At 58.4% G+C, this 24,407-nt stretch overlaps 1 protein-coding gene across 3 annotated transcripts in view; it reads right to left on the reverse strand.

Annotated features, from left to right (window-relative positions):
• CHD5 (chromodomain helicase DNA binding protein 5) overlaps nucleotides 1–24,407 on the reverse strand; it is a 65,530-nt gene that overhangs the window by 18,661 nt on the left and 22,462 nt on the right. For 2 of the 3 annotated variants that reach the window (XM_059906295.1, XM_059906196.1), the window contains exons 6-29: nucleotides 23,517–23,641; nucleotides 22,154–22,277; nucleotides 21,336–21,502; nucleotides 20,936–21,157; nucleotides 19,638–19,844; nucleotides 19,212–19,423; nucleotides 16,555–16,686; nucleotides 16,361–16,469; nucleotides 15,018–15,209; nucleotides 14,731–14,931; nucleotides 11,638–11,775; nucleotides 11,426–11,547; nucleotides 10,438–10,611; nucleotides 9,916–10,057; nucleotides 8,561–8,692; nucleotides 5,724–5,841; nucleotides 4,249–4,373; nucleotides 2,958–3,189; nucleotides 2,662–2,772; nucleotides 2,237–2,409; nucleotides 1,541–1,715; nucleotides 987–1,079; nucleotides 698–786; nucleotides 257–390 (exon numbers count right to left, since the gene is read on the reverse strand). In XM_059906295.1, coding sequence (XP_059762278.1) covers nucleotides 257–390; nucleotides 698–786; nucleotides 987–1,079; nucleotides 1,541–1,715; nucleotides 2,237–2,409; nucleotides 2,662–2,772; nucleotides 2,958–3,189; nucleotides 4,249–4,373; nucleotides 5,724–5,841; nucleotides 8,561–8,692; nucleotides 9,916–10,057; nucleotides 10,438–10,611; nucleotides 11,426–11,547; nucleotides 11,638–11,775; nucleotides 14,731–14,931; nucleotides 15,018–15,209; nucleotides 16,361–16,469; nucleotides 16,555–16,686; nucleotides 19,212–19,423; nucleotides 19,638–19,844; nucleotides 20,936–21,157; nucleotides 21,336–21,502; nucleotides 22,154–22,277; nucleotides 23,517–23,641 — 3,649 coding nt within the window. Of the gene's footprint in view, nucleotides 1–256; nucleotides 391–697; nucleotides 787–986; nucleotides 1,080–1,540; nucleotides 1,716–2,236; nucleotides 2,410–2,661; nucleotides 2,773–2,957; nucleotides 3,190–4,248; nucleotides 4,374–5,723; nucleotides 5,842–8,560; nucleotides 8,693–9,915; nucleotides 10,058–10,437; nucleotides 10,612–11,425; nucleotides 11,548–11,637; nucleotides 11,776–14,730; nucleotides 14,932–15,017; nucleotides 15,210–16,360; nucleotides 16,470–16,554; nucleotides 16,687–19,211; nucleotides 19,424–19,637; nucleotides 19,845–20,935; nucleotides 21,158–21,335; nucleotides 21,503–22,153; nucleotides 22,278–23,516; nucleotides 23,642–24,407 lie in introns of those variants that run through there. The other variant, XM_059906353.1, reaches the window with a different exon arrangement.

Raw genomic sequence — 24,407 nt, forward strand, 5'->3', positions numbered from 1 at the left:
CCTCGCCCCAGATAACCCAGATCCTTCGCGCTGCCGTTAACACCAGCTGCTCTGGCAGAGGGGACTGGTCAGCATTCTCTGCCAATGAGCCCTGCCCAGGCCTGGACCCCAGGCACGCCAACATCGGACAGCAGTGAGCTCTCCGGATGCCCTTAACCCGGCGGAGACGCCACCCATCGTGCTGGCTCGCCCCGCTGGAGCCTGCCCGCTGCAGGGCGGGCGGCCACGCCCCGGGCCACCGCCTCAGCCCCTTTACCTAAACTCCTTCTCACTCTTCCCGCGAAGGTCCCGCACCAGCCAGTGGGAGTTGAAGGCATCCTGGGGGGGCATGCCCCAGCGCATGATGGCGTTCAGAAAGGCCTTCCGCTGTCGGGCGTTGAAGCCCAGCACCTGGGCCGGTGGAGATCAGGGTGAGGGAGCGGGGAATTCAGAGATGTGGGAGAAAAGCACAGGGAAGGGAGGGGCACAGAGGAGCAGGGGTCTCCAGCGGGGGCAGGACCCAGAGGGGCACGGCCCAGACCAGGGCCTGTCCCAGGCCCACCTCTACTTGGCACTGACCCAGCGTGATCCCCCGGCCCTCCCGCCCCTCCTCCGCGCCCCGGGAGTGGCAGCAGCAGGGAGCTCTTTGCTCTGAAAGGGGACAAGAGAAATCTGGGGAATGGGAGCTGGGAAAGCGGGGTGTGCACGCAGGCCCCACCTCAATGTTGCCGCCGACCCGGGCGAGAAGCGGGGGCAGGGGCTTGTCCCTGTCGCTCTTCAGCTGCCTCCTGGATTGTCGCCGTCCACCTGGGGGAGCAGCCCGCCACGACCCTTCAGCCGGGCCTGGGGTCCTGACCCAACCCACCCAGCAGCTCGCCCCAGGACAGCAGGCCCCTCAGGACCCACTCTGGAGGATGGATGCTTGTCCTGATGCCCCCAGGGCGCCCCATGCCGACCACCAGCTCCCCGACACACCGCCTGGGCCCCGGCCCCGCGCTGAGACTCACTCTGCCCTTCCGGCCTTTCTTCAAAGTCCTCGTCCTCGTCCTCGGATCCAATGGAATATTCGGACTGGTTGTCTGAGAGCTCGTCCTGCCACTCTGTGGGGGGTCAGGCAGAGGGGTGCAGGGTGAGCTGTGCAAGCAGAAGCCCACCCGAGCCCCCCACACCCAGGGGCACACCAAACCCCTACACCCCAGCCCGAGAACAGTGACAACGAAAAGAGCCCTCATGTACTTCCGGTGAGCTCCCGTAGAATCCCTACAACCCTACACTACATCCTAAGACCTTATACCATCGTCGTCCCTATTTTACAGATGGAGAAACTGAGGCTTGCCTAAAGTCACACCACTAGCCGTGAAGTCACTGAACCACTACCCATCTTGTTCCCCCAAATACCCAACACCCCACACCTGCCCCGGAGCACCCTTTCTCCGAGAAGCTCTCCCCACCGCCTCCCGGCTCAGGCCACTCCACACGGCTGCTACTCTCCCACGCCCAGGGCTTCCCGCCACAGGGATGCCCTCCCCTCCGGCACGATCCTGCCCGCCGGGACACGCACCCTGGTCCTCCTGGGAGGCGTCGTTGTAGTTGACCTGCTTGCGGATGCGCTTGCCCTTGCCCAGGTTGCGGGCCAGGTCCTCCTGCTGCTGCTCATAGTGGTGCCGGAGCAGCTTCTCCCAGTAGTCGGGGTCCACGTTCTCCTCCTGCTTGATGATCTCCCGCTCCACCTCCTCCTGGGGACGCAGGTGCCATGGGCTCCGTGAGGGCGGGGCCAGCGCGCATCTCCGCCCCAGGAGGCCTCGCTGCCTCTATCACATCTCACCCTCTAGGGGCTCAAGGAGGAACTGGAAAGCCTGCCTACTCCAGGAAGCCTTCCCTGATCACCCCCAGCCCCACATGTTCTTCCTCTTCCTGCTCCTGCCGCAGTAATTCATTCATTCATTCATTCACTCCACAAGTATTCCCTGGCCTTGTGCCAGGCACTGGGGTATAGAACAGAATAAGCCCCACCCTTGTCCTCAGGAGGCCCCCAGTTTCAAAAGGAAAACTGGCACGTGGAAGAATAATTAGCACCCAGGGTCCGCGTGGAGGGTGGAGGGCCCACTCAGGAGAGACCAGGGAGCCGGCCTTCTGGATAATCGGTTTCGGAGCGTAGATGGAGAAGCTGCAGTAGGGGTGCGGCCGCAGATCGGTGGAGCCGCTGAAGGGAGGGGCGTGGTCACTGAGGGCGGGGCCGAGGAGGGGCGGGGCTTACCACGCCGTCCTCCTCGCGCACCACGTACTGCGCCACCTTGAAGGAGCTCAGGTATTCATTCATGTTCTGCAGCTCCGTGTCGTCCGTGGCGTCCTGGTTGCGGTCCAGCAGCTTGGAGATGGCCGCATCATCGTAGTGGATCACACTGCTGTCCTCCACGTCCTTGTTGTCGCCTGGGGGCAGACAAGGTGCAGAGCTGGGGGACCCCCACCAGAACAGATTCCAGACAGTGGCCCTTCCCAGTCCCCTCGAGGGCTTGCAACAGAGGAGCATGGTGATCAGAGAATGTAACAGCCCACTGCCCGCTCACCTATAGTCCACAGGCAGGGGAACCTGACAAAATGGGTTTGGGGGGCCCCCTTCCTCTCCAGGAGAAGCCATCCGGGGTACAGGAGGTCTGGGGGCTGGGCTGGGTGGGCCCCTACCTGGCGGGGTGCTGCCGTGCTTTTTCTTCGCGCTGGCGGCCAGGGCTCCCCCTTTGGAGGACTGGACATCAGGGATGGGCGTGGCGGGCCTCTGGCCCTGAGACATCATGCCTGTAGGACAGAGGTGGGGGGCCGCAGAGCTGGGGGGGCAGCACCCAGAGATGCCACCCTGGCCCCGCCCATCCTGGCCAGGAGAGGGGAGCAGAGGTGGGAAAGGCTGCACACTGGAGATGCCCTGGGAAGGGAGTGTCTCGAGCAGGACCACCCCCCCGTGCCCCGGCACCCGGGATACCCACCCTCCACGTCGTCCTTGAAGAGCTCCTCCGTGCCGAACTTGAGGATGTCGTCCAGCTCCTGCTTGGTCATGGAGCCGGACTTGGAGCCCAGGCCCGGCCGCACCACCAGGTGCGTGAGCATCATCTTGCGCTTGGCCACCTGCGTGATGCGCTCCTCCACCGAGGCCCGCGTCACGAAGCGGTAGATCATCACCTTCTTGTTCTGCCCGATGCGGTGGGCGCGGCTGAAGGCCTGCGGGCGACCTGCAGCTTAGCACCCATGGCTCAACCCAGAGAGGGCCGGGGGCTCAGGGCCAGGCACCGGAGGGCGGGGGGAGGCATGCACGTGGGCTCCTGAGCGCGCTCTGCGTGGAACCAGCTGCCTGACCGCCCGCGGAGACGTGTGTGCACCAGGGCAGCCGTGCTCGCGTCCCGTGTGGCCTCCTGTGGGCCGGGGCGCCTGTGCAGACGGAACTCGGGGTGACTGCAGGTGTGCAAGGCAGCGGTGTGAGCGGCAGTGTGGCCAGTGTGCCTGACGTAATGAAGCCACACGGGGCTCTGACGGTGCTCATGCCGAGACGGGGGCTGCAGCTCCCCGGGAGTGGCCACTAGTGGGATGCACAGCCACCCTGCGAGGACAGGCTGTGCTATGAGGACATGCCCGGGGATTTGCGCGTGAGGTGTCCGCGTGACGTGATCCGGTGTGATTAGATCTGTGGGGGTGACTGTGCACGGGTGCACACACGTGTGCATGAGACATGAGTTTGTGTGTGCGCCCCAAGAGTGTAAAGTGTGTGCGTGCCCGGCCCTGCCCCGAGAGGGGTGGCCATGGACAGCAGAGTGTGTCTCTACTCCCACCACCCCTGCCCCCCAACCCTCCCATCCTTCCTCATCAGCCCCATTGCCCCCGCCTCCATCTCTTCCTCTCCCCACCTCCACAGGCCTTGTCCCCTAAACTCTATTTTCCTGTTCCTCCCAAACTGGCCCCCTCTGGGTCCCAGGACCCCCTCATCCTGCCCCACTCCACGGCCTTGACCCTAAGACTGATGGGACAGACGAGGGGTCATGGTCACACAGATCGCTGCGTGTTCTTGGACACATCCCCTGCCCTCCCTGGGCTGTTTCCTCTTTTGTACAATAAAGGAGCTGGAGGGGCTCACCTCCCAGGTCCCTCTTGGGGCTGGGACTCCACGAGGCGGGTCCAGGGAGAGGTAAAGCCCTGAGACAGTCTGTGGGGGGAGGGAGGGAAAGCCCACAGAGCCAGGGTCAGCGAGGGGCCCTCTGAGAAGGTTCTGGTGTCAGGGCCACACACCTGGATGTCATTGTGCGGGTTCCAGTCTGAGTCGTAGATGATGACCGTGTCCGCCGTGGCCAGGTTGATGCCCAGGCCACCTGCCCGGGTCGAGAGGAGGAAGCAGAACTGCTGGGCCCCAGGGGCTGAGGAAGAGAGGTGGGCGTCCAGCGGGGTGAGTGAGGGGCACACCCAGAGGGGTAGGGGTGGGGACAGGTGGATGGCAGACAGGAGAGCTGGAGGGGAGATCGGGGCAGGGAGGGCTAGAACTGTGACCCCATCACAGGCAACAATGGCCTGAAATGTGCTCAGGGAAGCCGCAGGAGGCCTGGGGCCCCGGGCGGGGGGACAGAGCAGCCCACCTGAGCCCCATGGATCCCCCAGCTCTGAGCCCTGAGCCAACAGGATGGAGCCAGAATGAGAAGGAACCAATTTTCAAAGCCCAGGCGGGCAAAGAAGAAACTGCAAACAGCCAGCAAATAAGGGCAGAGCCCCTGAGGGTCAGGCCCCAGGGAGCCCTGGAGAACTCGGTCCTTCCCGCCCTCACAGCTCCCCTGCCCGTGATGCTGTCAGAGCAGCCAAGGAACACTCAGGGTCACAGCTCCAGGACCCAGGCCGACCCTCTGGTCAGTGCCCACTGTGGCAGGACAGCTGGTTTTGAGGCCCATCAGGGCCCTTCCCTGAGTGACCTGGGACTGACCACGGCACCTACTCGAGCTGCAAACAGGTGTCCGATACTCCTGATGCTTCCCACTCAGACGTGTGCTGGGGCCGCATCTAGATGCTGAAACTGCACAGGAGTCGCTGCTTTGGGTTTTGGAGCCGTGGGACCCCAGCCCTGTTCTGAGGGTGGAAGGCGGGATGCAGCCACAAGCCCCAGGGAAAGAGAGCTCATCAGCACTTGCTGCAAACCTGCCACTAAAGAGGTGCTGGACCACTTCCCCCTCCAGAGGTTTCCTCCACTCCAGAGCCAGCTCCTGGCCTGCCCCCCTCACCTCTCCTTCCCAGGCAAGCAAGAGAGCAGGTTGGAAGTTTGGGCCTGTGTGGCCCTGCCCTTCCCTCTGTCCTTCCTCTAAGGGAGCGCTGCTCAGCTCTGGCCCTCCCCGCAGCCTGTGTTCCGGGGACAGGCCCCATTCGGCCCTGCTTATAACTGGAGGTTTAGCTGGTGTCCATACCAGAAGCCCACAGGTGCTGGCCAGACCCTCAGCACCGGCTTCATTTAGTAACAGAGGGATTTTCCTCCCCTTCTGCCTTCCTCCTTGTCTGTTTCTCAGCTCTGAGCAAGTGTTATCTACTGGCTTCTTGCACCCCAGCAGGCCCCTGGAAAGTTCCACGGAATGAATCCCTTTTACCAGCTATTAGGACCTAAGGACTGGTCTGCTTTCTTCGGCCGTTTGAGGAGCAGCTACCCTGACCATGAGTTGGGTGGTCTGGCTAAGAGCCTAGCGTAGGAGGAGAGGCAGACGGGGCCCCGGGATGGGGTGGGGCGGGGGTACCGTTGAATCTGTCAATCGCCTCTTGCCGGAGGCCCCCGGTGATGCCACCATCAATCCGCTCATATTTGTAGCCCTCATACTCCAGGAAGTCCTCCAGGAGGTCCAGCATCTTGGTCATCTGCAGGGGACATGGTATGCCTGAGGCACTGCCGCAGAGCAGGGACCCCATGACAGGTGGGGGAGAGGACAGAACAGCCTGCTGAGTGGGGAGACAGGTGGGACCCAGGCAGACCTGATGCAGGGCCATTCTCTGAAGAATGCAGCCTCCAACCTCAACCCCCGGAGCCACTCCATCCCCCACACCAGCCCCACAGCCATCTGCCTAAGACACGGCTCTAAGCACGCGCCTCCCTGCTCTCTCCTCACAGGATAAAGCCCCAAATCCTCACCTTGGCATTCCAGGCTTGCAGGATTGGTGCCCAGCCCATCTGGGCTTCATTTCCCAATGCTTCCTTCATACTCTCCAACCATCCCAAATTACCTGAACTCTCTTCCCACCCCCTTACCGCCTAGGAAACTCAAACAGCACCTCCTCTGTGATGTCTTCCCAGATTTCACCCTTTCCTATGAGAAGAGAAAAGCAGTCCCTTCTGAGCTCCCATATTCCTCCCATAATCAATCTGGAGAGATAGTTTGGCTGGATATAAAATTATCAGTCACCATTTTCCCGCAGTGTATTGAAGGTTTTGCAGTTGTCTTCTGCCACCTATTGTTGCTGATGTGAAATCTGAGGAGAGTCTGATTGTCATTCCTTTGTAGATACTAGGTCTGAAGTGTGGCATTTTCCCCATGATGTGCCTAGGGCTTCCTTTATTTATACAGTAAGTCCCCTACATACAAACCTTCAAGTTGTGAACCTTCAAAGATACAAACGTGCATTCGCATGTCCAATCACATAAGTTAGTGCATGTGTCTGGCGTACATTGTCATACGCATGCATCCTCTACAAGTGGTTGTGCTTTTGTGTACTTTACTGTACAGTACTGTATAGAGTACAGTAGTACAGTATCTTTATTTCAAGCCCAGGATGTCTGGAAGCAAGCGTAAAAGCAGCAGTGATGTAGCTGGTACTGTTGTACTTTTCAAGGTACTGTACTGTAAGATTTAAAATGTTTTCCTTATTTTTTGTTTGTTTGTTTTTTATGTTATTTGTGTGAAAAGTCTTATAAACCTGTTACAGTACAGTACTATATAGCCGATTGTGTTAGTTGGGTACCTAAGCTAACTTTGTTGGGCTTTCGAACAAATTGGACTTAATGAACATGCTCTCAGAATGGAACTCGTTCATATGTAGGGGACTTACTATATTTATCTTGCTTGGTACTCCAGAGTGCACTTCAGACCTGAGACCTCACATCTTTCTCCATGTCTATCTGCAAACTCTCATTAAGTCTGACTTCTTTGCCATTTTCTCTATTTCTTCTTCTGCAACTCCTAGTACACAATTACCAGAGCCTCTCATGGCATTCTCCATGTAATTTCTCAGTTTTATCTTTGTCTCTCTCTGCTGCATTCTGGGGAAATTCCTCAATGCCAGGTTCCCATTCACCACCATTCTCTTCAACAGTGTTGAGAGTTTATCCAATCTGTTGAAATGTTTTGTTTTCCATTTCATGCAGATCCTTTTCCTATCCAGCTAGTTTTATTTCATTTCTTGCTGCTTGTGCTTAATCGATTTCTTCTTGATTTATGAGTGTCACTTCTGGTATTTTTGAGGTTCCTAAATGTGTTTACTTGAACTCTTTTCAGGCTATTCTATTGTTCCTTCCACTTGGATTCTGCTTACTATTTTGTGGGATGTCTCATTCAATGTCTCACTGAACGTTTTCATGAGTTTCGGAATTGGGGTTTTCAGGCTTATTTTGGCTGGCAGGGCTCCATCGCTGTCACTTTCTCTCTGTGTACACTTCTAGAAGTTGTGCAGTTCCCTCTACTTGGTCCCTTGGGGCCTCAGCCCAGAAGCATGTCTTACGTTGGCAGGGGGCTGGGGGATTCTGGATCCAGTTTCCAGCTCAGCCCACAGTCACAGGCTTGGTCAGCTTTCCCCAGATTCCTCAGCCTGCTGCAGGCCCAGGGTGGGATCAGGGCCTTGCAGGCAGGAGCAGCTGTTACATGTGGACTGTTGCACACAGAGGACCCACATCCTAGTCTCTGGCTCAGTCACACCACCGTGGAACGTTTCTCACACCAGGCCCCTAGGGCCATCCCTGACCCTTATCACAGAGATGACCTTGGGGTTGGATAACTGTCTCTAACCTCCATCTCCCACACTAGACTATGAGGGTCTTGAGGACAAGAGCTGGACCCCCATGCCTAGCACAGAGCCGCACATATGACAGATGCAAAAGGATAAAGGAAGCGCACAGACAAACAAATCCCTGGGGCTGGACAGCTTTGCCTCTGACCGCCCAAAAAGTGATGCTGCAAGTGCAATTTCAGGATCAAGCTAGAAAGAGGGACACACACCCCACCCCAAGCTGCCCCCACCACAGGGCCCCACCTTCATGAGAAGCTGGGCTGCAAGGGTGAGAGGAGAGGGCTGTCATCCCAGCCTGGACAGAAGCTCCAGGAGGAGCAGGTGGTGGGGTGGACCTTGGTCCTCCCCACCAACATGCCCTGAGCACCGTGAACTTGGCACCCAACCAGCTCTCCTTGGCTGCATCACACCAGGGCCCAGAGGAGCGACTTTTGACACACAACCCACGTGGGGATGGCATCGGGCCCAGAGGGCTGCTGGCAGGTTGTGCCCTCAGCTAGTGGGGGCAGGACGCCCTCTGCAGGTGTGGGGTTGGGCTAGGGAAGGCAGGGAGGCCAGCAGCCACCTGGGGGCAGCTCACCTGGGAGAAGATAAGCACACGGTGCCCTTCGTCCCGCAGTTTCTTGAGCATCTTCTGCAGCAGCATGAGCTTCCCTGACGACTTGACCAGAGAGCTGCCATCATAGGAGCCATTGGGCAGGACAGGGGCCTCCTGTGGACACAGCAGAAGGTGGGGCATTGGGGGCTCCCCCCTCCTCTCTGACTCTGCACCAGTGGCCCCAGAGAGTGGACAAGGGCCCAACAGTGGGTGGAGCACCGAGCCCAAGCCCGGGTCAGGCCAGGCTCTGCAGGGCGTGTGGGCAGGTCACACGGATGCTCCCAGCGCCGTGTCCCCCAGGCAGGGCTCAGACTTGCCGGCCCTGCCCTCCATCTCCCCCTGCTGGCACTCCACCAAGACCACAGGCACCAGTGGACGGAAGGATGACACAGTCTTGAGCCAAGCCGGCCGTCCCAGCGGGAGTGTGGCCTGGCCTCTGCAGTCCCTGCAGGGCACATCCAGGCAAGGCCAACCCGGCCCCCCAGCTGGGCAGAACCTTAGCCCAAAGGCCTCTGCTGGGCCACCACGGTGAGATCAGCCTGGGGCTGCCTGAGTCTAGGTCACCCACAGTACGGCCTCCACGCCTAACTCTGCACTGGCCTCCTTGTTTCGGGGCAGGGATGGGGGAAGGGGGAAGGTGTAAATTAGAACCAGAATAGCCGTGACTTCAGTGAGCACTGCTGTTCCGGGCTCTCTCCGAGGGCACTGACGTGGACTTCCTGGTCTGGTCCTCACCCTTTCAGGGGGCTGCTGTTATTGTCCCCATTTCGTAGAGGATAAACCTGGGGCCCCAAGAGGACCACTGACTGTCCCGAGACCACAGGACTGGAGCCGGGGGTCTGACTGGGGGTCCAGTCTCTCAGCCAGGGCTGCACATCAGATCACCTGGGGGCCCCACCCAGGCCTCCCCGACTGCCAGGTCACCCCTCGGAATCCTGGCCTGGGGTCCCCTGACGCTGAGGCTGGAGGGGATTCTGTGGTGCCCCGATGCCCCCCATTACTTTATGGTCACGAGAAGGGGTCCAGAGAAGGAGAGGGCCTGGCTGAGCAGTGGACAGAGGTAGGTTTTCAGATACTTCTGGCACAGTGGGGACCCATATCACCTCCAAATCATTCTCAGGGAGGACTGGCAGCTGAGGGCCTGAGCACCTGCCCCAGCAGCCAGGGGCACCATGATGGCCACAGCTGCTTGCCACGAGAGCCACAGAAAACCCACCACAGCACAGCCACATGCACCTACCACGGCCTCAGGCCCCTTCCACAGCAGCCTCAGGCACTCACCATGGTGGTCAAGGGCACCTATCACGGCGGCCACAGTGGCAGCCATGGGGACCTACCACAGCGGCCACGGGGAAGAGGTAAGGGTGGTTGCAACACTTCTTCAGGTCCATCATGATGTTGAGCAGTGACACCTGGTTCCCACCCCCCTTGGAGTTCAGCGCCTCGAAGTTCCGCGTGAGGATGAACTTGTAGTACTTCCTGCCAGAGGAAGAGGGAAAGGCAAGCTGGATACACCTGGCCACACCAGCCTCCGAGAGGGCACTCTGCTCTGCGGGGAGCCTGGGGGCTGCTGCCCAAGTACCGGTTACAGAAAGACCAAGGGGAGCCCCGAGAGGTGAAGCCACAGGCCTGGCGCTGCCCAGCAAGTTGCTCGGGGACAGTGCAAGAACCCAGGCAGCCCCAACCCTGGTCACTGAAATCTAAGAGGCCCCAAGAAGGAAGTGTGTGCAAAAGGTGAGTTGAGGCCTGGGCGGGGCTGAAAGGCCCTCCCACCCACCCGGGGCAGCAGCCCAGGAAGGCCAGGTCAGGCCCTTCTGATCTAGAAGACAAGCCCAGGGGACACGGGGCAGGCTGCTCACTTCTGCATCTGGCTCAGTTCCACGCGGACAATCAGCTCGGTCTTGGCCGGCATGTTCTTGAATACATCAGCCTTGAGCCGCCTTAGCATGTGCGGCCCCAGAAGGTCATGCAGCTTCTTGATCTGGTCTTCCTTGGAGATGTCGGCAAACTCCTCCAGGAAGCCCTCCAGGTTGCTGCAAGAAAAAGCTGGGATGAGAGCCTGGAGCAGGCCAAAGCCCTCTGCAAAGGGAACCAGGATTGGGGTGGGGGAGTGGGCCAGCCAGCCCCTGGCCACCTGCCAGAGGGTCACAGGGCAGGCCTGTCACAGGGCAGGCTGGCTGGTGGGCCACGGAGCCCTGGCCCTGCCCTAGGTGTCCTTCCAGTCTCTGTCTAAGCCTGTGTCACCCCCACCCATCGCGGCTGTCTCAGCCACACAGGATGCCTTCCTGTCCTCAAAGCTGTCCTGGACATGCAGTCTCTAGGACTCTTAGCCATATCACAGATAAGGAAACTGAGGCTGATGGGTGCCCAAGGCTATACAGTCCAGCCTGCCCTCGAATCTACATCTCCTGATTCCAGAATCAGCATTCTCCTCCCTGAATCCCCTGAGTAGGAAACTGAGGGGTCAGATGAAGACAAGAAGGCCGGGGCTCTGTCTTCACCCCCGTCTCCACCACCACCACCCCAGCCTTCTGCCTCCCATCGCTGCCCCCCATGTGGTCACTTCGATCTTTGTGGAGGGACAGGAATGGGCCCGGGGTGTGGGGAAGGGACAGGAGCCCAGGAGGACCCCCGGGGTCTTCAGGGGCAGAGCCGAGGAAAAACCGCAGGATTAGCAGCAGCGGATGTTTCCCAGGGGCTCGGCATGGGTCAGCGCACTGCTAACACTCCCATGTTACTGGTGAGGAAACTGAGGTCCAGCAAGCAGCCCCAGAGCCGGGACGGGCATTGACCCCTCTTCCCTGGCTGCCCCCCACCCCACCTCCCCGGCCGGCCCCCCTGACTCACTTGAACCTCTCTGGAGTCAGGAAATTGAGGAGGTGGAAGAGCTCCTCCAGGTTGTTCTGAAGGGGGGTTCCCGTCAGCAGCAGCTTGTAATCGATCTTGTAGCTGTTCAAGACCCTAAAGAACTTGGGGAGGGGGGACAGGGGGCCTGTCAGGGGGCACCAGGCAGCCGGCCCATCCAGGAAGCACCGGAGCCAGCAGTCAGCACTTCCTACCTTGGACTGGTTGTTCTTGAGCCGGTGGGCCTCATCCACCACAAGGCAGGCCCACTCGATGGAGCCCAGGATGGCCTGGTCAATGGTGATGAGCTCGTAGGAGGTGAGCAGGACGTGGAATTTGATCTGCACTTCTTTCTGGAGGGAAAGGGAGGCGTTTGGGAGGAGAGCTGGGAGAGCAGCAGATCAAGGTCTCCAGAGACGAAGGGGCGAGGAGGAGTGTGGACAGGACCCCCAGAGAGCCCAGGGAGCCCTGGGACTGAGAGGAAGACACAGGCCACTGAGCGAAGGGGTCAGCTGAGGCCCAGAGCACCTTCCCCAAGAGAGCGGGGAAGGGCTGAGAGAGGCAGAGGGGAGCCTGTAGGCGACACCTGGGTGTGCACCAGCCCTGCTCTTTTGAGCTAGACCTTGGTCAAGGTAATTAACCTCCCCAAGCCTCAGTCTCCTCACCTGTAAAAAGGGAGCAATACTGTCTATAGGAGGAATGCCACAAGAATTAAAAGGGCAAGTCTGTTCCTCGAAAAATTACACATATTATGGAGAACGGTATGGAGATTCCTTAAAAAACTAAAAATAGAGCTACCATATGATCCAGCAATCCCACTCCTGGGCATATATCCGAAGAAAACCATAATTCGAAAAGATACACGCACCCCAATGTTCACTGCAGCACTATTTACAATAGCCAAGACATGGAAACAATGTAAGTTTCCATCAACAGAGGAATGGATAAAGAAGATGTGGTACATATATACAATGGAATATTACTCAGCCATAAAAAAGAATGAAACAATGCCATTTGCAGCAACATGGATAGACCTAGAAATTGTCATACTGAGTGAAGTAAGTCAGACAAAGACAAATATCATATGATATCGCTTATATGTGGAATCTAAAAAAATGGTACAAATTAACTTTTTTACAAGAGAGAAACAGAGTCACAGATGTAGAAAACAGACTTATGGTTACGGGGAAAAACAGGGGGAGGGATAAATTGGGAGATTGGGATTGACATATACACACTACTATATATGAAATAGATAACTAATAAGGACCTACTGTATGGCACAGGGAACTCTACTCAATACTCTGCAATGACCTATATGGGAAAATAATCTAAGAAAGAATGGATATATGTATATGTATAACTGATTCACTTTACTGTACACCTGAAACTAAGACAACATTGTAAATCAACTATACTCCAATAAAATTTTTTTAAAATAATATAAAAACAAAAACAAACAAACAAAAAAAATTACACATAGAATTGCCATGCGATCCAGCAATTCCAATTCTGGGTATAGACCCAGAAGAAGTGAAAGGAGGGACTTGAATGAATATTTCTGCACACCTATGTTCATAGCATTATTCACAAGAACCAAAAGGTAGAAACACTCAAGTGTCCATGGGCAGATGAATGGATAAACAAAAGGTAGTCTATTCACATGATGGAATGTTATCCAGTCTTAAAAAGGAAAGAAATCCTGACACATGCTACAACGTGTTGAGTGAAATGAGCCAGACACAAAAGGACAAATACTGTACGATTCCACTTACATGAAGTACCAAGAATAATCAAATTCAGAGACCAAAAGTAGGAGGTTGCCAGGGGCTGGTGGAAGTTAGTGTTTAATGGGGACAGAGTTTCAGTTTTACAAGATGAGGAGCTCTGGAGATGATGGGAGTGATGGCTGCATAACAGCATAAATGTACTTGATGTCCACAAACTGTACTTGTAAAAATGGTTAAGATGACAAACTTTAAGTTATGTGTATTTTCCCACAATTTTAAAAAATAAAATAAATTAAAAAGCTGAGTCAGCAAAGCACCCAGCCCATCGCAGGACCCCAGGGTGAGCTCAGAAGTCGTTTCTGTGACTGATAGGCCCACAGGCCCATCCCTCTGGAATCACTGAGTCATTCCCTCATTCAACAAATAGTTATTGAGAACTCCCTGGCGGTTCAGTAGTTAGGACTCAGCGCTTTCACTGCCATAGCCCGGGGTTCAATCTCTGGTCGGGGAACTAAGATTCCCACAAGCCGCGCGGCGCAGCCAAAAAAAACAAACCCACACAAATAGTTACTGAGCATCTCCTGGGGCCACGACTATCCCCAGACGATGGAGAAAAGCCGAGGTGAGGAACCCTGGGGAGGCTGGAGGTGATCCGCCAGCCCCCAGCACTGCAGGTAGCGCGTGAGAGCGCCAAGACTGCCTGAGTGCCCCCGCGTGCCAGGCGCAGGAAGTACTGCTTTGTGTCCTCGATTCTCAGAGTGCAGCCTGAGAACCAGAAGCGTGCACATCATCCGGGACTCTGTCAGACCCCACCCCAGAGCTGCTGGATCAGAACCTGCCCTTCAACAAGACCCCTGCTGACCCGGGGGCACAGGGAAGTCTGAGCGGCCCTGCCTAGTGCCTATTCGTTCAACCCTCCACAACTCTAGACTGGGTCTGTTATCTCCATTTTGCTGAGAAGATTCTGAAGCACAGAGAGGCTAAGTGACTTGCCAGAGGTCACACAGCTGGTGGACTGGGTTGAATCGTGTCCCCTCAAGATCCAGGTCCACCCAAAACATCAGAATATGACCTTTTTTGGAGCTAGGGTCTCTGCAGTTGTAATTAGTTAAAATGAGGTCATCCTGGATTAGGGTGGGTGTCTTTATAAGAGAAGGAGACACAGACACACAGGGGAGACGGCCACCTGACAACAGAGGTAGAAACCCAAGTGATACAGCTGCAAACCAAGGAACGCCTGCAGCCACCAGATGCTGGAAGAGGGGCGGAAGGGTCCTCCCCCAGAGCTTCAGAGGGAGCAGGACCCTGCCGACAGCTGGATCTCGAACTCCTGGCCTCCAGAATGGTGAGACGATAAATTCTGTTGCTGTTTTCAGCCCCACCGCCACCCCGTTTATGGTTCTTTGCCCCAGGAAGGACATGGATACAGCAGGTAACTCTGCCTCAAGAGAAGCTCTGTGCCAGCCACTGCCTCCACCAGGGCCCAAAAGAAGAGACCCCAGATGGACTGCAGGGCCCCTGCGGCCCCCAGGGCAGACTGGGCGCCTGTGCAGGGTCCCCGGGGTGAGGAGTGCTCACCTTCATCCGGAACACCTTCTTCCCACTCCGAATGGCGTTGTCCTCAAACGAAAATTCGTTCTCCCGGATCACAGAGCGGCTCTCCTTGTCCCCCGTGTAGGTGACCACGTAGAAGTCGGGCGCCCACATCTCAAACTCACGTTCCCAGTTGATGATGGTGGACAGGGGCGCACTGACCAGGTAGGGCCCCTTGGAGTGGCCCTGGGGAGGGAGACGACGCGCTGAGGCTGCTGGCCCACAGCCAGCACCGGCTACCCCTCCCCAGCCGCCCAGCCTGGGCCTCAAACCTCCTTGTACAGGGAGTAGAGGAAGACGATGGTCTGCACTGTCTTGCCCAGACCCATCTCATCGGCCAGGATGGTGTCGGTGCCCTGGGCCCAGGAAAAGCGCAGCCAGTTAAGGCCCTCCAGCTGGTACGGGTGCAGTGTGCCGCCCGTGGAGTCGATGTACCACGGCTGCTTGTCAAACTTGACCGTGGGCTGCAAGGAGGCAGAGGTTCAGACGTACTCTGGATCCTGGGCCACCAGGGCCCACCCCCCAGGCCTTTGCACACGCAGTTCCTTATGACTGGAGTACTCTTCCCACTCCTCTCATCCCTGCTAACTTATTCATCCTTCAGGTCACAGCTGGAATGCCTCTTCCTCCAGGAAGTCCTCCCTGACTCCTGGCCTGGCTTAGGTGTTCCCACCAAGTCCTCCCTTGTCGACCCTATACTTCTCCTATCAGGGCAGTTTCCCAAGTGTTGGATTCTCTGACTTTAAGCTCAGCTTGCGGTCACCATACTGGTGACCTGTTCCTCTGAGTCCCATACAGTGACCAGGACACAGTGAGCACTTAGGCAACATTTGTTGGATGCATGCCCAGGGTGCCTGATCCCGAACATCACCTTTTATCCTGCAGCTCGGGGCCACCGCCCCCATGAAGTCCTCCTAATGTATCAGACCCATTCACCTTTCCCTGGCATCCCCCAGTCTCAAGCTGAACTCCCATTGCTGTGTGTACCTGCCATGGGCCCTTGGAAGATGAGCACTTCGTGAAACAGGGGGCAGAGCCTTGTTCCCCCAGGGCCAGCCCAGGGCCAGGTGCTAGCAGACACCCCAGAGAAGTTTGCTAAATGAATAATAGTCAACCTTCCACTCCCAGATGGGATCAAAGCTCCGGGGCAAGTTGTGGGTCTCCTCCCCGTTAACAGATAAGAATGGTGTGTAATTAGCAAATCAGCAGTTATGTTCCTGAGGTAAGAGACACACTTTTTGATTTAAGTGCTTGGAATTAGCTCAACGAAAGGAATGCAATTTCGTGAGCTGCGCTGAGTAGAGACTATCTGCTCCACAGTCTGTGCACTGGTGACCCACCCTTCAAATCGCTCTGTCCCCCAGGAGCTGCCGCTCTGCATGAGGCTGGGGGACCCAGACTCCAGGGTGTGAGCCCTCCCCTGCGGGGAAGGGCTGGGTCCTGTCACCCTTGTCCCTGACTGAGCCGCAGAGCCCCCTCCTGCACAGGTGCGGCCCCGTGTGCATAGACCCGCAGTACGAGTTCTCCAGAGACCTCCGGAGACCATACCCTCCTCCACGGCCAAGCCTAGGTGGAGGCCCTGGCAACCCCACCCCGGGGCCCCCTCCCCGCTCACATCCACAATGGGCGTGTCCGGGGGCTTCTCCTGTTTGTCGTCCTTCAGCTTCTTGCCCTTCTTGACCAGCCTCTTGGGCAGCCTGGCGTCCTCCCCCAGCATCAGCTCCCTGGGAGGGAGCACGGGATGATGAGAGCAGAGCTCAGGCCGGTGGGGGGCGGGAGGCCCCGCCCAGGGGCCCCACCGTGGCCCACCTGTGGCCCCAGTAGGCCTGCTTCAGGTTGTCGTAGTAGGGGATGTCAATGTCGTCAATCTCCCAGGTGCACTGGTCGTAGGGCAGGTCTTTCCACTTGATCAGGTAATGCACATCCCCCTTTTTGTCGAAGCTGCAACACGGTAAACAGGTGGAGGAGGGCGGGTCACCCGGGCAAGAGTCCACGGAGGGCACCTCACAGGATGCAAAGCCTCTCACCCCCGCGGTCCCCTGGGAGCCCCAGCCAGGAGGGCAGCACCAGGCAGGGACTCCAGAGAGGTGAGGCAGCTTGGCCGAGGCCACACAGAGAGGGAGAGGGAGGGAGGAGGGCACGGGTCGAGTGGCAGAGCAGAGGGACATCTGGGAGGCCACGCTAATGGGGGAGCACAGAACCAGCATCCTCCATCCTCGGTGGCCGTGAATCCCATTCAGTCATGAGGATTCCCCCAGAATTCTCGATTTCTGAGTCAGATGGTTCTCCCCTGACCACAGACCTTTGTTTTCTCGCTTAAAAACTCCCAAAGAGGGACTTCCCTGGCGGTCCAGTGGTTAAGACTCCGAGCTTCCACTGCAGGGGGCACGGGTTCCATCCCTGGTCGGGGAACTAAGATCCCGCATGCCACACGGAGTGGCCAAAAAGAAAAAAAGAAAAAACCTCCCAAGGACTGGAGGGGTGCCCATCCCGGTCTGGGGCCAATCCCTGCAAAGTAGAAACGAATGTAATTCTTGCAGGTGGGATGCCCTCTCCCAAAGACCCCCGGGGACACAGGGACCTGATGGCCCAGCCAGCAGCCCAGAGGGGTTGTTGCAGAGAAGCACCTTGCACTGCAGCTTGAATATGGCTCCTGGGAGGGTCCTGGGGCCTCCCACCCAACCTGAGTGCACTGGGCAACCGAGCCGGGGCAGCGCTGCAGGGCCGGGGGTGCCACAGCTAGCCTGGGGGCCACGGACAGAGAGACCAATCCCCAGTCACCATGGAAACCGATGGATTTTTTTTTTTTTTTCAATAAATGATTGGTTATTTCTCAGACTCCATTCAGGTAATACAACTGGAGGAAATTCACCTACCCCGCTTTGAAGGCAGGGAGAAAACTTGCCACTTTTGTTTTGAACATGCAATTTAACAAAGGTAAAAAATTGTGGATCAGTTCAACGGGGAGCTCAGGTCACAGTGAGGGCTGGGGATGGGAAGAGGAGGCATTTCATAGTCAAGGGGGTACTTTTTCAAATTCCCCTGGCCCATCTTCCTGACGGCCATGCTACCAGGCGCTGGCACACTCCTTGAACCCCCGCGGCAGCCCTGTGGGGTGGGTACTCTCATTATCCCATTTCACAGAGCCCGGAAAATGGGAGCCAGGGTTGAAATCCGAGTGACAGGATCAGGTTCTTAAACTCTGCTCTACCCAACTCCTGCCTTCGGGACGCCTGTGGTCTGCTGGATCCCAAGTCCCCCCGAGGCAGAGCCTCCATGGGCCCCACCCTAAGCCCACCTATCAGCCACCGCCGGTTCTCAAGCGCCCGAGCTCAAGAATGAGCAAGAGGGACTTCCCTAGTGGCGCAGTGGTTAAGAATCCGCCTGCCAACGCAGGGGACACAGGTTCGAGCCCTGGTCCGGGAAGATCCCACCTGCCACGGAGCAACTAAGCCCGTGCGCCACAACTACTGAGCCCGTGTGCCACAACTACTGAAGCCCGCGCACCTAGAGCCCGTGCTCCGCAACAAGAGAAGCCACCGCAATGAGAAGCCTGCGCACCACAACGAAGAGCAGCCCCCGCTCACAGCAACTAGAGAAAGCCCACGCGCAACAACAAAGACCCCATGCAGCCAACAATAAATAAAATTAATCAATTAATTAATTTAAAAAAAAAAAAAAAGAATGAGCAAGAGCTCCCACCTCCCCACCAAACCAAAGCCAAACTCTTGGAGTCCGGGAGGGCTCCTGCCTTGGTCTCTGCGTCTGGCCTCTGCAGCCTCTGACCACTGTCACCTGGGCAATTTCACACTGCTCAACAAAGAGCTGTTGCAGGGGCACTGGGGTTTGGAACAGTGGCTAAGAAAGCAAGTCCTGCCGTCAGAAAAGCATGGGTTTCAATCCCAGCACCCCTGCCTCTTGGCTGTGTGACTCTGGGCAAGTGACTTAACCGTGCTGGCATCCATAAACACGAAGGCGGAAATAAAACGCCTACCTCTCGGTAGATGGCGCTCAGTGGTGTTAGCCGTGTTATAAAGGAGCAGCAAGCATGTTCTCAGCCCACAGCTCAGGCCCACCCTGGTCCCCAGGACCTTCCGGCAGGTATCAAGCACTGACGTCAGCAGACACCCAGGAGCACAAGGGTCCCGACCCCCCAAGTGTCCCATCTACAACTTCCACTGGCCGTTCGTCAAGTTGCCCCTTTAGACATATGACTTAGGAGCTGCTCTCCTACCACGAGAGGGACATGCATGCATATGCAAGTGTAAACATGCGTGCATCCATGCACCCAGGTGCATGAGGACCCCTCCAGCTGGACAGTCAAATCGCCGACAGTGGGGCCCCTTCCCCTACCACACCCACACGTGGTCCTGAGCCCATTTAGCAGGCTGAAGGGGCCGGCGTGTCCCAGACCTGCAGGCACCCACCTCCAGCGAGGCTCAGGGCCCCACCCGCCGAGCACACACCTGTGGTTCAGGATGCGGTGGATCACCATCCACTCGGGCTTGATGCCGTAGCGGTAGAAGCGCTCCTCCATCTTGGCGTAGAGGGGGTCCTTGTTCTTCCTCTTCTCGCTCTTGCCATCCTCATCGCCAGAGCCGTAGTCAAAGGGCGGTGGCTCATCCATGTCGTTCTTTCTTTGGTAGTTGCGATACATCACCGTGTGGTAGAGCTCCAGCTGCTCGCGAAGGGGACAGAGGTTACAGGAGGGACATGGGCCGTGACCCCCCATGTCCCCCAACCCAGCTCCCCCAGCCCCCAGCCTGGGTCCCAAGCAGGACAGTCCTCACCTTCCGCCTCCCCCTCCCCAACTCCCAACAATGCCCCTCACTCAGGGAGCTGGCCAGGGCGTTTAGGTCCTGAGCACAGCCGCACCTGCCCAGGTGCCTCACCTGTAGCTCCTTCACCCAGGAGCAGTGCCAGTAGGAGAGCCCAGCCCACTTGACAAAGAACTCTCTCTCCGGGATGCCCTCTAGGGGCTTGGGTGGTGGAACGCCAGGCTCTACGTCGGACCCCGGCAGTCCCACCATGAAGGGGGCTGGGGGCTCTGTCCACCTCCAATGCAGGATCCGTTGGACTTTGCCCTTCAGTGGGGGACACTGTGGACAGAGGAGGGTTCCCAAGTTCAGGGCTTAGCTGCAGGGCCCCACCCCGAGGCTCCCTCCAACAAGCTGTACTGCTCCAAGTCAGACAGCACCACGGTGACTCCAAGACACCACTCTGTCCTCAGGAGACCACCCATGCCGTGCACGCTGATGAGGCGATACAGGTCTGCACACACACGCGTGCACACACACATACACACGCATAACGGAAGCCCATATGCACACAGGTAACCGAGGGCTGGCACGGCACAGCCCAGGATCCAGAGGGTGGGGGACCCAGCACTGGGGGTGGGCTGGGGACAACTCGGAGCATGGTGGCCTTCAAACGCCTACAGTGAATTGGGGGGAGGGACGGAGGGTGCTCTCCTCTCCCCGCAGAACCTGAGGCCCCAGCCCCAGAGGCCTCCTACCCTCTCTCCACCCCCAGCCCTGGGACAAGAGCCAGGTCCAGGCTGAGTCTGAGTGGACAGTTCAGCCTTGTGTGGCCTTGGGCAAGTCACTTTACCTCTCCGAGCCTCAGTTTTCTCATCTAAAAATGGGAATAACAAAAGGCCTGGTGCTGGAAAACTCAGTAAGCGTTAGAGGGATGCCCAGTAAACAGTGGCTATGGTAGGCGGTGGTGGGATTATCACCACCGCTTTTCTCTTCCCATAGCGGCTGTTTCCAGAAAGTGTGAAGGGGATTGCGAAGCAGAGCTGGCCTGGGTGAGGCGGTGGGCGGGACTCGGGGCGGATGGGAGGGGCTTGACTGAGCCCCGGCGGGGACGGGGGGTGGGGCGGGGGGGGGGGACGCGGGCGGGTACTCGTGGGGCGTGTCCTGGATGGGAAGGGGCGGGTAGAGGCCTTGGTAGGCGGAGAGCCAGGCGGGGCCTTCGTAGGTGAGGCCTGGAGCAGCATGGCGATGGGCGTGGTGGGCGTAGCCTGGGCCGGCGGAGGCCGGGGCCTTGGTGGACAGGGCCTGCTGGGGCGGGGCCTCGGTGGGTGTGACCTTTGTGCGCAGAGCCTTGCCGGGGGAGGGGCCTGGTCATGATGGGCGGGGCCTTGCCGGGGGTGGGGCGTTCGGCGCGGGGCCGGCGTAACACTCACAGTACAGCGCGGGCAGAGCCATTCACCGTTTGGGATCTCGGGCAGCGGCGGGTTGAGGCAGTGCAGGTGGTAGGAGGAGGGGCAGGCGTCGCAGCAGAGCAGCTCGCCGCCGTCCTTGCACACGCGGCAGAACTCCATGTGGTCGTCCTCCTCCTCCTCGCAGCCGCCCTCCTCCTCGTCGTCGTCGTCGTCCTTCGGCTCCCACTGGATCCCCTCCTTCTCCTGGAGGGGGGGAGTCCAGGTGGAGGCACCCTGGACCAGGACCCCCCCCTCCACCAGGGAGCGACTCCCTCCCTCCGGCTCGCACTTCCCCATGTTCTGCCCCAGAAGACCGTGCAGGAGTCCGGAAGCCAGGCACAGACAAAATCCCCGCCCCGGCGCGCGTCTGCCAAGGGCTTACGCAGTGGGGACAGCTCCACTTGCCCTCGGGAGCTTTCTCCAGCTCTGGGTCCAGGCAGACGAGGTGGTAGGCCCTCGGGCAGGTGTCGCACAGGATGATCTCCCCACCCTGCTGGCACACCTCACAGTAGTCCTGGTGGTCCGTCTCATAGCCGTCACCGTCATCAACTGGGGAGGGGGCAGAGGCAGTCATGGAGGGCCTTGTTCCCACTCCCAGTGCACAAGCAATCTCCACGCCAGGCTGCCCTGGCACATACTAGGCACTCGATAGATGCTGGATGGTGGATGGACAGACAGGGTCAACAGGATGACTGAAAGAGCAAAGGGGTGAAGAGATGGATAAAAGGAAAGAAGGAAGGGAAGGAGGGAGGAGAAAGGAAAGAAGAAAGATGGGTGAATGCACAGAAAGATGAATGGCTGGATGAATAAAGGCAAGGGAGGGAGGGAACGAGGATGGAGAGAGGGAACGAGGATGGAGAGAGGGAACGAGGATGGAGAGAGGGAACGAGGATGGGTAGGGGAATGGAGGTGAGGGGATACATGGGTAGAGGGTGGATGAGGTTAAGAAGCAACTCCATCTCCTGTGCCCCCCCTCTGCCAGTGCAAATGCCCTGGGGTGGCTCACATCACGGGTCCCTAACGTATGCAGACTCACTTGGACAGGAGCCCCTCTCCTAACCACAGAGGCCAGGGTGGCTGAGGAAGCACAGGGAAGCTGCCTGCCGAGGCCTGAGGGTGCCCTTCTCCGCTCCCCGAGGGGGCTCTGCACGCCCACATCCACCGTGGTGGCCACGGGAACCCTGCAGACAGGAGTCTTACTTCTCTTCTTCTGGCGCCTCCTCTTGCTCTTCCTCCCCAGCAGGGCAGAACACTCAGAGCGCACGGAGGAGCTGTGGATGCTGGCGCTGTCGAAGTCCGACTCCTCCCGCTCCTCCTCCTCGCTCTGTGGGTGCAGGGGAGGGCCCTGTGAGCCCAGAGCCAGCCCTGGGGGCTCATCTCCAGGCTTCGCAGGCCTGGGGCGGGGGTGGGGCAGGGCACAGTGGAGGCTCCAGAGGCACAGTGCCGTCTATCTCTGGCTCATCTCGTCCCTCCACCCAGCTAGAAAACCCTCAGCCCACCGGTCCAGCCTGATGGCCTTCCACCCTCCCCAAGCCCTGCTCTCCAGCCCTCAGACCCTCCCCACACTCTCCACCTCCAGAACTCTCCCAGGCCCTGCCCTCCACCCTGCCAAACTCCTACACATCCCTCAAGGGGAAGCCCTAAGGACACCTCCCCCAAGGAGCCTTCCCAGATCTCTCCCTAATGAGACCTGTTGCACAGCCTTGTGCCAGGTCCGACGTGTCCCATCTGCCTGTCATTGGCTCTCTCCCAGTGCACATGCCCAAACCCTTCCAGACTGTGAGTAGCTCCAGAGCAGGACCCACCGTGGTGGAGCAGAGGACCTAGCACATTAGTATGTGCTCAAGAGCTAAGCTGAGCTGGACCACCAGCTCCGGGCTGGACCATGCCTGCTGCCCCGTGCTCCCCTCCACAGCAGCTAAACTTGAGACCTTTCACTTGCCCCTACGAAGGCACAAAGAGATGGCTTCCATCTCTGCCCCTCTGCAGGGCTGGGTCAGGTGAGGCAAACAGGTGCCCTGTAGGGGCAGGAGTGGGGTGAATGCCTCCACCCCCGGAGAAAGAGGGCTCAAAGGCTCAGACACGGACTTAGGGTCATTCCAAACCTGGTGACAGAGCTGGCCCTGGAAGGGCTCCAGCCCAGCCCTATCCTGCCTACATGCCACCTTCCTGGGGCCTGCCCTCCCAGCACATCTGGGCGTCCAGGCGCCCCCCAGGACTCTCCCGCCTGCTGCCCAGCTGGAGAGGCAGCTGGGGCGGAAGGAGCCGGGACTGAGCCCCCAGCTCAGCAAGGTGGGCAGGAGAGCTACCCACCCAGAGTCCAAGCTACAGGGGCCCTTGGAAGGATCCAGGCTGAGCCCCTCACCAGTCAGGTGGAGAAACAGGCCCAGCAGGCCTGAATGTAGAATGGGAGAGTCCGGGGCGGGGGCAGGGGGATGGTGTGTACAAGACCTGCCCCCTGCCTGGTTCAGGAGAATAAACTGATAGCCCTGCTTTCCACGTCACCCAGCCTTTGCCTGTTACACACACACGCACGCACACACACACTCACACTCACACTCACCGAGGAGCCTTTCTTCCTCTTGCTGCCAACCCCTCCGAAGCGGAACTTGAGCCCGGCCACCTTTCTCCCTTTGCCCTTTTTCTTCACATCCTTGGAGCCTTTGATCTTCTTCCTCACTCCAGGCCCTGAAAAGCACGGGTGGAATAACCAGCGCCCGCCACGGCTCACTCACTCGCCGCCGTGCTTTCACTCGGCCTCGTGAGAACCCGCTTTAAGGAAAGGATGGTTTCTGCCGTTGCCCCTTCTCAGGTGAGAAGACTGAGGCTCAGAAAGGGGACGTCCTCGCTAAAGCTGCACAGCAGAAGGGGAAGCCAGAGAACAAGCCGGCCCAGTCCCCGCTCGGGCCGCTGCACTGCCATCTTGAGAACAGCCCTGTCCCAGCCCTCTCCCCGAAAGGAGCTGTCCCCAGTGGAGCCCCCAGCCCCCAGGGCCACTTAGGGCACACCCACCCTCCTGCGGACCGTACCTAGGCCCTGGAGGGATGTGCTAGGGCAGGAAGCCCTTTCCCCAGCAGCCAGCCTCCGGGTTGCCTGCCATACCCGACACCGGCACCACTCAAGACCGCCCCCACCTCTGCCAATCATCCCCAGGAAATGCTGGCTCCCAGGTGGCCAGCAGGGGTGAGGCTGTTTTTATGGAACTGGTCACAGGACAATTAGTCACCTGGGGAGTAATGACCCCCCAGCAGCCTCTCCCACCAGGCCGAGCAGGGAAAGTGGGGGCCTGAAGGCAGGTGGCCTCGCCCCAGGCCCTCCGCCACCCACATCACACACACCGAGCTGGGTCTGGGAGCCCAGCTGTAACCTCAGTGGCGCCACGGAAAATCTATTTCAATTTTTCAGGCTCTGACTAGGCAGCTCAGGGAATCGATAGCTCAGCAGCTGGAGCCCG

This window comes from Balaenoptera ricei, chromosome 1 (assembly GCF_028023285.1).
Source record: "Balaenoptera ricei isolate mBalRic1 chromosome 1, mBalRic1.hap2, whole genome shotgun sequence".
Classification (NCBI taxonomy): domain Eukaryota; kingdom Metazoa; phylum Chordata; class Mammalia; order Artiodactyla; family Balaenopteridae; genus Balaenoptera; species Balaenoptera ricei.